The sequence below is a fragment of the Mus caroli genome, chromosome 19 (assembly GCF_900094665.2).
Source record: "Mus caroli chromosome 19, CAROLI_EIJ_v1.1, whole genome shotgun sequence".
Taxonomy (NCBI): domain Eukaryota; kingdom Metazoa; phylum Chordata; class Mammalia; order Rodentia; family Muridae; genus Mus; species Mus caroli.
In genome coordinates, this window is record NC_034588.1 from 37,886,384 (window position 1) to 37,900,315 (window position 13,932).

General features: G+C 42.2%; 2 protein-coding genes across 3 annotated transcripts in view; both read right to left on the reverse strand.

Annotated features, from left to right (window-relative positions):
• Tll2 (tolloid like 2) overlaps window positions 1-480 on the reverse strand; it is a 121,855-nt gene extending 121,375 nt beyond the window's left edge. The window contains exon 1 of the mRNA XM_021152072.2: window positions 113-480. Within this exon, the coding sequence (XP_021007731.1) occupies window positions 113-281 (169 nt within the window). The 5' untranslated portion in view covers window positions 282-480. The remainder of the gene's footprint in view (window positions 1-112) is intronic.
• A 4,009-nt stretch (window positions 481-4,489) lies between these two features.
• The window catches only part of Tm9sf3 (transmembrane 9 superfamily member 3), a 55,093-nt gene continuing 45,650 nt past the window's right edge, over window positions 4,490-13,932 (reverse strand). Inside the window, exons 12-16 of one of the 2 annotated variants that reach the window (XM_021151355.1) lie at window positions 11,713-11,859; window positions 10,917-11,000; window positions 10,715-10,791; window positions 8,670-8,761; window positions 4,490-8,530 (exon numbers count right to left, since the gene is read on the reverse strand). In XM_021151355.1, the coding sequence (XP_021007014.1) occupies window positions 8,694-8,761; window positions 10,715-10,791; window positions 10,917-11,000; window positions 11,713-11,859 (376 nt within the window). In that variant the 3' untranslated portion in view covers window positions 4,490-8,530; window positions 8,670-8,693. Of the gene's footprint in view, window positions 8,762-10,714; window positions 10,792-10,916; window positions 11,001-11,712; window positions 11,860-13,932 lie in introns of both variants that reach the window. The other variant, XM_021151354.2, reaches the window with a different exon arrangement.

Below are 13,932 nucleotides of genomic sequence, written 5' to 3' on the forward strand. Positions count from 1 at the left end.
GCCAGGGACATCTCTCAGGAACGGAGTGGCCCGCCTTGCCCACCCTCATTTGCATTTCAAAGGCAAACTTCTGCCCGACTTGCCGGGAGACTAGGACAGCGGTGGTACCTACCAGCTTTGCAGGGGTCGTGGTAATGCAGCTGCTGCTCCGTGCCCTCCTCGCCTTCCAAGGCTCCGTAGTCCAAGGCGACATTCGAGTGGTCCCCTGTCACTTCAGCACCGCGGGGCAGCGGTAGCAGCAACAGCAGCACCAGGGTGCCAAGAGTGGTCGCAAGGGGCATAGTGGCAAGGGGTCGGCGGGGCCCGAGGGACTTAACCTGCACAGAAAGCTCGGATCCAGAGAGACACCACGTACAGGGTCGGTTGTGGTGGCTGCTGCTTGGCTGCCAGGCACCGGTAGGGTACCAAGCAAGCCCAGTAAGGCGTTCCCGTCCGGCCTGGACACCCGGGAAGCCGCTGCTAAACACGACTTGCCCAGAGGCCAAGGCTGCGGTGGCTGTGATTGTGCTGGCGGCGGCAGCGGTAGGAACAGTGGCCGCTCCGCCCCTCTCCACCAGGGCTGGACCACACGCCCTCTCCAAGGGCCCCGGACAGCCAATCACTTATGCGTCCTAGGCGAGGCCCCTCCTCTTCCCTGCACCTCGGTAACTTCGGAGGAACCCAAGCAAAGCGAAGATGCTGACAAGTGTTGGGCTCCCCGGGGCGCGCGCCCACCTGGCCGAATGCAATCTTGTTTTGACACTGTCGTGCGGGCAACACTGCTCAACATTGAGGCTAGGCTTTGCGCCCTACCTCATTCTAGTAACTCATTTCACAACTCCCAGATGCACGCGTGGCAGGACGCAGGAGGGCCAGCTGCTTGGTGTGTGTGAGCAGTCCTGGACACCTCGCTGCTGCCAACTTCGTGCTTTCGAAATTCGTTTCTCTGCAGAATGTGTCTCATGTGAGGCATGTGTCTCACATGCCTCAGCAAAGGGGGCGGGGAGGGGGGAATGAGCAGGATTCTCTCCACTCTTTCAACAGCCCTGGTCCCACCAGCACAGGTGCATGCTGCAGCACCCACCAAACCCGAAGTTGTGGGAGGGACTTGTAAGGAAGGATAAGGATGAGCTTCAGTAAAACTGTCCCAATTGGGATGCTTTTGATAGTCAAAGACTCACAAATGAGCAACACTGTTATTTAAAGTTACAGACATACCAAGCAAGCCTTGCCGTTAGTTTGATAAAATAAAAATGAGCGATTCTTTAAATCTGGTTATTTTTTGTGCCAGTGAAAAACATGCACCCCGATTATTTAGGGGGATAATCAGACGTTATTTGAAACTCGCTTATGTGATGTACCTTCAATGTAAAAAACAAGCTGTCAGAACTGATCCACTCTGACATACACTATTAACCGCAAGGATTTGTCAAAGATCTTTTTATACAAGTAAATTGCCCTAATCAAGCACTATAGCACATCAATGTGCTGTGAAGATCTGTGAGTGCACCACATCCAGAGTTGTCTTTTTTTTTTTTTTTAAATTAACTGCAGGAAGAAAGGTGGACTAAATTTCTCTTTGGGGCTTGTTACCACATGGTTTCCTAGCTGCTAAATGACAAAGCAGTCCAAAGCTGGGCTTTACACCAGGCTCCAAATGTCTCATCCTATCATCATCTGCCTTATCTATTAACTAGAACAACAGTTTCTTCAAACCAGGACAGGTAGTGATTAACCAAAGAAAAGTGTTACAGTATTTTATTTTGTTCTGAATTTCACTAGTAATGGAGGGCTGACCCTGTCTGAGGCTGTCATCAAATGAGCACGGAAGTTATAGCCAGGTTAGGCAAGATCTGCTAGAACTGGCAGGTGAGAGGAGGGGACTTGAGAGGAAGAGCTGGCACCAAATGGCAAGGAAGGCCAAGTGGCCACTAAAATAGAGCATCATCGGTGGAGGAGGTTGGATGGCACTTCTGCCTGACTGCTGGAGGGAGTCAAACCCAACGCCACACGGTTCGCTATAAGCACCCAGTGAAGGTCACCACCTGTCAGTAGATAAGGCCACAAAAGAGACATCTAAAGGGCTAACAAACTTCTGTGACACTTCCAGGCTTCCAGATGGCCCTATGAAAACAGCCAATTGGCTTCCTCATTAACCGAGAATTCTGGAAAGCAGACATTAGAGGCTGGTCTTTGGCGCGCAGAAGCTGGAGCCTTTATTGCCCCTAATCGCCACCTGGTGGGTTAGCTGCCAGTCTTTTCATCAGTTCCCTTTATCCAAATATTTTGAAGACCCATGCTCATAGATAAGCATGCTACTCAGCTCTGTGTGAGGCTTGTTTGGATGTTTCTCTGGCTGTTGACCAATAGGTTAAGCAGCAAATGTTGGAACTGTCAGGAAGTTCAGATGGGAATGACTGAAGAATGGTCAATACTTTGAACATTTCTACAGCTCCATTACACACATTTGTCTCATAGCAAGCTAATATGGATATATGGATTTTTTTCCTTTTTTTTTTTTTTTGATACAGGGTTTCTATGTAGCTCTGGCTGGCTTCAGATTCAGAGATCCTCCTGCCTCTGCTTTCCAAGTGCTGGGAGTAAAGGCACGCACCACACTTGCTTTCCTCTTTTGAGACACTCTTGCCAAGGTGACCTCAAACTTGTAATCCTCCTGACTCGGTTTCTAAGTGATGGGATTATAGACCTGTATCATCATGTTCTGCGCAAATAAACTAAATGTATTTCAAATCTAAATCCAGGGTTGGTCGGAGAGATGGCTTAGCAGTCAAGAGCACTGGCTGTTCTTCCAGCGGGCTTTGGTTTAATTCCCAGTTCCACTAACCACCTGGAACTACAGTCCTCTTTTGGCCTCCTTGGGCCACAGGCACACACAAGTAATACAGGCATACTTGTAGGCAAAACACTTATACATACAAAATAAAATTCTAAATCTCACGGGAGAAGTGGAGGGCAATGTAGAATAGCCTTTATGACCTCCTGTTCAACTTAGTACTACTTTCTATGCTTATGTGTCTTACCTCTTCAGCATCTTTGGCCCTGTGGAAATCCTTAAGTGGTCTTTTTAAGTCTCTGTCTTGCCCAGCTTGTCACATCTTCATTCCTTTGCCCCAAAGCATCAGATTATTTTGCAGCTGCTCAGACCCCTTCCAATCTACATTTAGTCTCTCTCCTTTACTTCCCTACCTAGGCCAATGTCCCATTCTCACACTCACCTTCAGAACCGGCAATGAACCTTGGGATAACAGTACGCTGCCGGCTCGTTCCTTTTTTTTACACCACTGAGGTGATGCCGCGAGTTCTCTAAGAAGGTACTTAATTACTGTTAACACTGTCATGTCTCTGTAACAATCTTAGCTCAAGGCGGCATCCTAGGCCCTCCCTCCATCACCTCAAAGCCTCCTTTAGCCTTCATACATCCTCTCAATGCCTCTCAAGTGCGATGCCGGCTGCCCTTAACATCTACAAGCATCCTCACAGGGTCTCACCTCTTCCCTCTGCTATGACTTTTCCTACGACACTTGGGAGGCCACAAGCCTGCATCCTCATTGCATAGCCATGTTTTATGCTCTTCAGAGCCGCCCTATTAGAGCCAACTTCAGTTTACCCAACTAAACTAACCCAACGTGAATCAACTTATCTTTGTAGACTCTACTTCCCCAGAACTTCATGATTAGTCCTGTAGTAATAACGACTTGGACTGAGTCACTGTGAACTAACAAAAATCAGCCAGTTACAATGCTCCACAAGTCTTTAAAATAATAATAAAACAACTTGAAAACCCCTGTTTATAGCAAACTTTGAAAGTGAAAAAATTATTTAAAACAAATATTTCAAATAATATATAAATCCCACTTGGCTAAATATAGGCCCTGTTTATTATAAACTAAGCTGAGTAGTTCACTTTATTTTGAAATCAAGCAGCTGGATATGTAACAACAGGCTTCCTTCTGTGGCATAGAATCTAGCCTAGTTTTCCAATCAGACAAGATCAGAAGTCAGCCAAATCTACACCAAGCAACCTATATGGCTGACAGTGGTTCAAATCTTATCTATAAAGAGAAGTCAAAAGAATAGGGAGAAGAACAGCATTTAAAAAGAAATCATATTCACTATACAATTCTTTCCACTTTTCTGTACATCGTTTTTTTTCAAAATACAAAAAAGGCAGGCATGGAAATCAACCCTGAAATATTAAAACTCTTTATTTCTCTGCTGGCCACCTCTGCGGTAGGTTCACAACAGGGCCATGTCCTAGAGTTCTGTATGCATTGTTCTAGAATGCCTGAGTTCTCACGTAGAGCGTATGAGTCTTCAACATCAACTTAGGTCTTATCTGACCCCTGACAACTGCTGAGTCCTGAGTTACTAACTGGAGGATGGATGTCATCGGTCACATCTTGGCAAGCAGGCTGATGATGACAAGTTATCTTGCCCCTCATGCCTCAGTTTACCTGTTTCACAAAGGAAAGAAAGCAAGCATCCAAGGGAAGTATTTAATTTTTTATTACTTTTTTTAAAAAAAAAATCCAACTTTAGATAAATTAACAGACTAGATTAGAACCTCAATTGTATCTGATACATCATATGAGGGATTTCTATTACTAAAAAGCCAACTGGAATACAGCCTACACAAAACCAGAGTGTATACAAAATGGAAGTGATATGGGCAAACACCATGTCTTCCCACCTGCTGACTGTCCATGGAGGTTTGTAGGTTCAAGGTGAGCACAGATGGGAAGCCCAAATGAGACTGGTTTTACAGGAAAACCCTGCTGTTCTTCGAGAACCCTTTCCCTCCTGACATTTAGCTCCTACGTATAGCACTTAGACATGTTCAAATGACCTAAGCTGATGGTGGGGATAACCATAAACTGTACCTTGCCTAGTCCACCAGAATTTCAGTCGGCCTCTTTTATGGCAACTATGACATATCTTTTCACCTTTGCACACTTCGCACACAGCTCCAGTGGGAGCGTTACACGAGGAAACCTTCCAGCATGCTCATCTGGACCGCAAGGCTTACAGAACATCTGCAGGTGTGCGCCACTCTTCTGTTCTACCCTTTCTGCAAATCTAGTCTTCAACGCACTTTCAAACCATCCTCTCATCTCTTTAACACCTTCATTGCTAATATACAGCTTAACTACAGTATTTTACATGACAGAAAACATGAACGTCTGTGCTTCTGCACATCACTACTCAGATCACATGTTCATTAAGTAAAAGAGAATGAAGCACTAAAATAAATGTTCACATCTGAACTGAAAACCCAGATGGAATGCAGTGTGCAGGTTTCTACAAAAGGCTTTTGCCCCTAGAATTCATGTATAGAAGCCCTTCGGTATGTAGCTATTCCTAGACAAATTACACTAATATACTTTTTCCTTTTTATATTTGTAAAAATTCAGTTAAGTTTAAAAATAACATCTGCAAGACATTTGGCATAAAGTGATTAGTAAACATTTAGGAAACAAATGCTATATCAAAATAAGCACAACTTGTGGATAAACCCTTAAATCAAGTGACTTTTGGAAGAACTGGAATTTGCAGCAACTACCTTTAGAAAGAGGGCCACCCATCGTCAGTGGAAACACGCAAGCATAGCAGCTGTGAGGTACAGATGGCAAATACAGTGATTATTCTAAGGGCCTGGGCTTCTCCACAACCACCGTGGCCCGGGAGCCTACACAGTACACCAGCACACTGGAGTCTCTCTAACCAGCTCTTAACAGCTTCTTCCTACTTTTGTACTTGGGAGACCAGTATAAGGATGTCAGTTTCTAATGCAGTTAATTTTCAGGAAGCATGCTTAAACTATGTTCTTAGTTTTTGATAGTATTCAGACTATCAGCTGACAAACTAAGCAGCTATTAGTAAACTAAATACAGCATTAATGGAGTACAAAAGCCCCTTCTAATTAACGTAAGTAATATTGTTTGAACTATTCTACTGAGAACTAGTGAGAGTTAAGCCACCTGTGACCTATATCTTTTTCAAGATATACATTTATGTCACCCCTGTGTGAAGTTATAAACCAATCAATACAAGTCATTTTATAAAGGATCTTTCAAGATAATTCGTATCCATTTTAGTGTTCTTAATACATTTAAAAATTATTTTTCATTGCAGAGTTCAAACAACTCCAGAGCTCAACCTGAACCTAGCAGAACAAACAGGTGCACCCGAGATCGGCATGTTCTCTGACAACCCTATACTTGACCTGCATGATTACGAAAAACATTTTATTAAGACAAAAATTTGCTGTCCAATTTATAATACTCTATTAAGCAGAAAAAGTGTTGCTTCATTTTTAGAGATAGAATGTCACAGAGCGCAGGATAGTCCTGACACTCCCTAGCCGAGGCTACTTTGCACTTCTCATCTTCCTGTCTCTACCTGCTGAATGCTAGGATTGCAAACATGCTCTGTCACGCCCCGTTTATACAGTGTGAAGGACTGAACCCGGGCTCTGTGTAAGCTAGGCACCCCAGCATGTAGACTAAGTGTTCTTATACTAAAGACTTTGACAGGTTACATGAAATAAACAGTGCCCTTTAGTTTAAGATCCTAAGGGCAGACGAGAAAGAGAAATTATCAGTAGGTGACATTGAACCCAAGCTGCTGGGTTAAAGGTGACTGGCCATAGCTCTATTCACATTGTTTACAGCTCACTTAAGGTTAGGAATCCAAATCTCACACACTAAAGATGTCACACACCTCAGAGTAAGACGTGAGGGCACGTGGGGTGGGGGTGGGGGTGGTGGTTCATCGATTTATAAAAATAACTCGTGTAACCCTGAATATATGAGTTTCACGTTAAGGTTTAACACAGATGAGCTGAGTCTTTCTAAAACCACCAATACAACAGTACAGTTTTGGGAATCTGCAGAACAAACTACTAAATCAGAAACTCAGTGGTTCTAGAAAAACCTCACAGTGTGGGCAGAACCTGAAAATATATGTACAAACTAAAATGATTTCTTGAGATTGCCACAGTCTTCATGTCTCACCACTAAAGGAGCTACACTGCAGTCCCTTCTTCTTTACCCGGCACAGCAACCCAGTGAGTGTTTAACTTGTATGTCACCATGTCATAGAAAGGGAATACTTATGCTGTACGTAGCCAAGCAGTCAGACTCTGTTCTTTTTTTCCCTTGAAACAGAGTCTCCCAGAGTAGCAATAACTCACTCTCTAGCCCAGTTCTCAAACTTACTACAACCTTCCACCATAGCTTCCCTGGTGCTGGGATTACAGGCATAAACTATCACACTTGGACCTGAGTTTGGGGATTGTAATGAGTGTCCTTTGTATTTCGAAAGTATGCTTTATATTTTATTTTTTAAAAATGACATTCTATAATATGGCCTTCTGAGAAGGTATCTTCAAATTATAAACACATCTACTGTCACAAAACAATTTGGTCAGGAAATTTTATTTGAACATTCTAAAGCAATAATGCTTTAGATGTTACTTAAATGTCCCAGACAGGATTAACAAAATTAAATGTTTCTAAATTACAAATTTAGCTCCAGTAGGAGTTTCATAAAAGAAGAAAACAACCCCCTCCCAAAAGAAGTGTGACACACACATTTTGAAGAAACCCCAATGTTTCATGCAATGGTAGGCAAGATGTAAAAGGCCACCCAAACCCATACGTTTCTACACCAATCATCATCCCAATACAGTCCTCCAGTCAATCTGTACATCCAAATGCACCCAGGAACCTACACCTACGCGACATTATTAATGTTATATACATTTATTGCCCCCCTTGTTTTGTTTAATAATTTCTTATGTAAAGCCTTCATTGAAACCAAAAAAAAAGATGGCAGATTAACTTGGGGGGGGGGGGGGAGGGAGATAATCACTTTAGACATTCAGTTAAAATGTAAATTATCTAAATCTCCAAATGTGGAATAAAAACAAGCATCTTCTCCATTTAACACTTTGCTTGCTAACTGTACAGTAAATTGTATTATAGAGAGTGCACCTCTATTTCCATACTGTATCTTCTTTGGATGGAATTGAGAAAGCTGGTTAATTTTAAGATAAATAAATGAGGTTGATCCAACTAAGATTAAGATGACAGCAGATATATTCCATGCAGAATTGAATAGCTTTTAATTTTGTTTTTAAAAAAAAGATGCAGTTGAATGGAGGGACGACCAAAACAGATCAAAAAAGAACGCAGGTTCAATATATAAAAATGTCCCACAACACATCAACAATGGCAGTAAAAATAAGAGAAAAAGTAATCTTTCTGGAACATCATTTTTCAGTAACATAGAAACACCAAGTGCCAGGAAGATTTCTACTTATGGGATTTTAGCATCCAAGTTTCCCTCTAGTTATTTTATTGGAACAAATGCTTTAAATAAACTATTTGTCCTCTTCACTGAAGAGAGCTGGTCTATTTCATCTTTAATGAGCTAGTTTGGGGAAGATTAGCCATGTACTGTAGTAAAGCCTACTGCATAAAATCCAAGCATCTGCTGTGAACAGCTGGAGAAAGCAGTCAGTAAGAACCTAGGATCAATGGAAATAGATGTTACTTGAAGCCATCCACAAAAGAGACCCACAAAGTACCCAGTGTCAAGCCCAAATCTCTTCTTGCGATTATTCTTCTTTTCTGTGCGAGTTCCACCCTCATGAAAGAGAAACTGACCCAGTTCCATGTTGTCGCAGATATCTAGTCAATTTTCACATTAGTATAGATTTTTCGAACAAAGGCACTTGTTCCCATGTAACCGATTGCTCCTGAAACAAACAAACAAACAAAAACATATTTTGAAACAAATACAATGGAACCAGGGTCTGCCAGTTACAAATGCTAAAATATTCTGTTCTAGAGAGTTCTGTTCTTTTCTTCAAGGTCATGTCTTTATTAAAGTAATGCCTCTCTGAACTTCTTAAATGGTATCATTTGCTTTAAAAGCATCTGTTATAGCCAAACCTACCCCATTATTTAGAGTCTAATCACACTTACTATTAGTATAGTCAGTAATTGTGGATTAACAGCTCACAAAGGAAAGAGTAACTTGATAATGACAAATGCAGCCCATTAAAGCAATACTAGCTTTTTTTTTTTTTTTTTGACACATCTTGCTATATATGTAGCCCTGAGTGTCCTTGAATTCTGGAACCTTCTGCCTCAGCCTTGTAGGTGCTGGTATTAGAAGTATGAATGACCATGCATGGCAATATCAACATATACTTCCAAATTCATACAGAGCCTTAAGAAGTCACAGGGAAGCTTTGGGATTGAGAAAAGCCAGAGGCAGTAGTGCTGGAGCTCTAGAGAAAAGTACTTCCCCACGCCTCCTTTTCATATGCGAGACAGAAAAGCTGTACAAAGGCTTACCTACTTCAGGGGATAAACAAGAGACAGGTAAGTGGGTCAGGAGGTTTAACTGCCGGTTTCAAACAATGGATAACTGGGGTTCAAAATTTCAGAACGCATCTTGTTAATAACATATTTACCTTCTGTGTCTAATAGCCCCCAGCACATGAAAGTTACTTAATTACTATTTGTTGAATAAGTGAATGAGTGGGAGATGAATGAACAGACCAAGGAGCCCTTTAGAGAAATACGTGGGCATTTTTGTGTTGCTTTTTAAACTTGGGACTTTGGATAGATGACAACAACCACTCTTCACTGGATTTATTCCTTAAATTTTTAAAAATTAATTTTCTATGAATGAATAGTACACATACACAGAATCTACCTAGTCACTCTTCTAACAGTACTAGAAATTGAATCCAAGGGTTTTTGCATGTTAGACAAGCACTCTGAGCTACACCTACAACCATGAACCAATCTGTATTCACCAAACTGGCAAATCTCAAGGTAACAAAAGAGCTGAGGGAAGGCTTTCTCTATAAAGGAGTCTCTGCTAACAGAAAATGAGTAAGAGTCACAATGTTATCATCACCAATGAAGGTAGGCAGTGACTATCAAAGGCTTCCAACTTCACATACATCCCATGCCTCCAATCAAACTGTACAACCATCTGTTGTAGCATTCTTGAATTAGCACTGAGTACAGTAGGTTTATTTAGCTGAAACTACTATTTTATAGGAACACTGGAGAGTTCCATGGCAAAACAGCCCAGGGCTACAATCAGCCAAACCCACTGTGGGAGACTAGACAGGCCTGCTGCATCCACTGCCAGTGCCTGTGCTGCCTTCCGATGCTGCATGCACACCAACGTCCCACAAGTGTCTACACAGAACTCTTTCAGGCAACACCTGCTGACATTACAATCCTTCCCCGTGACCACATGCTTTAAGTGCCAATGTTAAACCACAGCGTGTGCCAGGCCCACACTTGTAGTTCCTGAAGTTTACACAACACAGAAAAACACTGTATCAAAACAAGACAATTCCCAGTATGGATGAGAAACCGATCGCAGTAATTCTGTGCTATGTAGCATCATTAGAATGGATACAAAAATTGAAATTAAGCAGACCAGATTTTAAGGGAATCAATGAGTATAAAGGCAAACTTCTGAATTCATTTGGTGTTCCTGATAAAGCAAAAGAACAGAATTCCTTGTTTTTATTTATTTAATTATTATTGGGTGAGTCATGTGGGCCACCGCACATGGAGGTCAGAGGACAATTCTCTGGACGCAGTTCTCTGGTTCCAGCTTTCTATTGGGTCCCAGTGATGAAACTCAGGTTTGTGAGGCTTGAGCAGAAAATACTTACCACACATTATCCCCAAGGCTGTGCTAAATACCGCCATATATCCAAAGTAAAATGATGTTTGAAACAAGCCATACATCCTGCAATACAACAGAATAAAGTTCAACACACAGATTGTTCTTTCAGTCTGAGGCTTTTCCCTTGGGTAAAGGACAGTGTAGTCAGACATGAGAGACCTCACCCACCCACCCACCCACTCACTCACTTGGTTTTGAAGAAGTAGTAGTAAAAGGAGTACATGTAAACGTAGATCGCGGTTGACGCCGCAGACAGGAAACTCGTCCACTGCCTGCAATCAAACCAAAATTAAAACCAGTTATGTTTCTGGAATAAACAGCACTCCAAATTATAAGGCAAAGAATTTTACAAAAATATCCTTTATAAGCCTGCATGCTTAAAGACAAATCCTTGTATCTGGTGCTTGAGTGTTAGGAGAGAAGAGTCTAGGACTAGGAATGCCTGTGTCTGGCCAGGTTCTCGGAGTGACTTTAAGTACTCCAGCTCCCTCAGAGCTCAATGCAGGGCGCTTTGCAGAAATATCCCAAACAGGACAAACAATTTGACTCAAACTATTTCCCATCAACTTCACATCGTATTTACAACTAGAGAAAACACATCCCTCTATTATATCTTTTTTATTTACCCATCTTCTTTGCCTCCCCAGGGCTAGGACTTCAAGTGTGCACTGCCATGCCCAGGTCCTTTATTCTCTCCAGCAACACAATTCTGCGCAGTCCTCTCCTCAGCTTGACGAGTTTCAGATGCAAACCTATGCTATTATATGCTATGCTATGCTATTAGCGTACTGGCTGGATGTGGTAGCACACACCTTTAATCCCAGAACCTGGGAGGCAGAGGCAGGTGGATATCTTTGAGTTTGAGAACAGCCTGGTCTATACAGCAAGTTCCAGGACAGCCAGAGTTATATAACAAAGAGATCCTGTCTCAAAGATCAAAAAAAAAAAAAAAAATCCTGAGAGGCCCCACCCTCCGGCACTTACCACCTGTAATCCTCTGCGTTTAGCAGGAAGTACGTGCAAACAATGGTCACACAGACAGTCACAATGCACAGGATGACCAGCACCAGCATCATGAAGCCATAGACATAGTAGATCTTATATGCCCAGAAGGACGTGAAGATGAAGTACCTGGGAGAGGCAATGAGGACATCCTTGAGGCTCACTGCCCTCACTGTCTTAGCTCTCACTTTTATGTCACTTAAAACTCATTACCATCCTTCCTAGTAATTCCCAGTTTCTCTTAACTCTCATTTATTAAATATTAAAATTATTTTTTTTAAAGAACAAACTCTTTAAGAAGGCATTTATCTCTGAGCAAAATGACCAAATTAGCAGTTTAAAGACGTTAAAATGTTGGAGAACAAATGAGAGCAGCCCCAATCTACATTTGTAAAATAAAGTCAATTCCTTCATTCGTTCACTTTTTAAAACACACCACCACTCAAGTAATATATTTCACATTTTATAAAACATTTTATTAAATAGAAAAACAAGTGATAAACTAAGAATATACAGAATTAGAAAAGAAAACAAACCAGGAGGCCAAAGTCTGACAGAGACTGACACTGTCTCAGAGGACAGTGAGAGAAAGCACTAGTATTTCTCAAGAAGAAAACAAAATTCTCTTTAAAATCTATTGCTCAAACCTCCTGCATTCAGAACAGGGTCCTTCTTTTTAAGAAATTTCTCCCCTAGCTGGGCGTGGTGGCGCATGCCTTTAATCCCAGCACTTGGGAGGCAGAGGCAGGCGGATTTCTGAGTTCAAGGCCAGCCTGGTCTACAAAGTGAGTTCCAGGACAGCCAGGGCCATTACAGAGAAACCCTGTCTCAGGAAAAAAAAAAAAAAAAAAAAAAGAAAGAAAGAAATTTCTCTCCTGTTTTGTAATCCATTTATTCAATAATATAACCTTTTAGAAACTATTACAGATCCCTTGCGACAGATTAAGGGATGGCACAGGAAAGTTTGGAGGAAAGAAGAAAAGAGGGAAATTTTGAGATATACAATCTCAAAAAAAAAAATTAAAAACCCCTTTTTTTATTCACTTATTTTGAAAGCAAGTGAGCAGTGAGGATCAGCACTGTAGGGGAAGCATCACTCCTGTCTAGGAGATAATTACTCCCCGGCAGAACACCCCAGTAACAAGCCAACCCTGGCCTCTCTGATGTGCACTTCCAGGCACCCACCAATACTTGTAGTATACTCACAGCGTATGGTCAACAAAGACACCTATCTATTTATGTATTTCTACTTATGAGTTGTGCTGGTTACTCTTTGTCAACTTGACACAAGCTAGAATAATCTGGGGAGAAGCCCCTCTGTTGGGAGACTGGCTCCATTAGACTGGCTTGGAGGCAAGTCTTTGGGGCATTTTCTGGTTGATATGAGAAAGCCAAGACCACTGCAGGCAGTGCTACCCCTGGGCAGGTGGTACTGGGCTGTACACGACAGCAGGCTGAGCAAGCCACGGGAGGAAGCCAGTAAGCAGGATTCAGTTCCTGCTCTGATTTTCACTGTGTACTGTGATTGGGGTATATATGCCAAATAAACCCATCTCCCCACGCTGGTGTTTTATCAGTAAAAGAAAGCAAACTACGGCATCAATTGGTACCAGGAATGAGCATACTGCTGTAACAGACCTATGTTATTATGGGAGAATTCCGAAAGGAATCTAGAACTTAGGGCTGAAAAGCCTTTGAGTGAGTGTTCAGGGCTTTAATGGTCTGTTGTGGGAACTTGAAAATACTACTGAGAAAAGTACGGACAATTGAGACCTGGCTTAAGTTTCAGAGGAAGTTTTGAGAATTCCTCAAATAGTCTATTGGGCTTTTTCTGTGGGTACTTTGAATTAAGAATCTGTGCTTTCTGGTCAACTGGTGCTTAAGAATCAACTGTAATTAACAAGAGACCACACCACTGAAGTGACACCTTTGCTTGACTGAACAATTGATGCTGGTTAATTAAGAAGGGACCAGCATAACTAAAGTGAAGTCATCTGGGAGTCTGTCCTTGGTGTCAGCACAAATGGTTGTGGTCCAGAGAGGCCAACGCTGCATCTCACTGCATCTCTAGCTAGCAGTTAAAGTTGGTAACATGAGTCTCCCGGACAGTGCTCGTCATGGTGGCATGGAAGCTCAGGATTGGAGAGGTCATGGAGAGAAGTGGAAGCCTGGCACAGTGAAGGCCAGAGGAGGCCTTAGTGA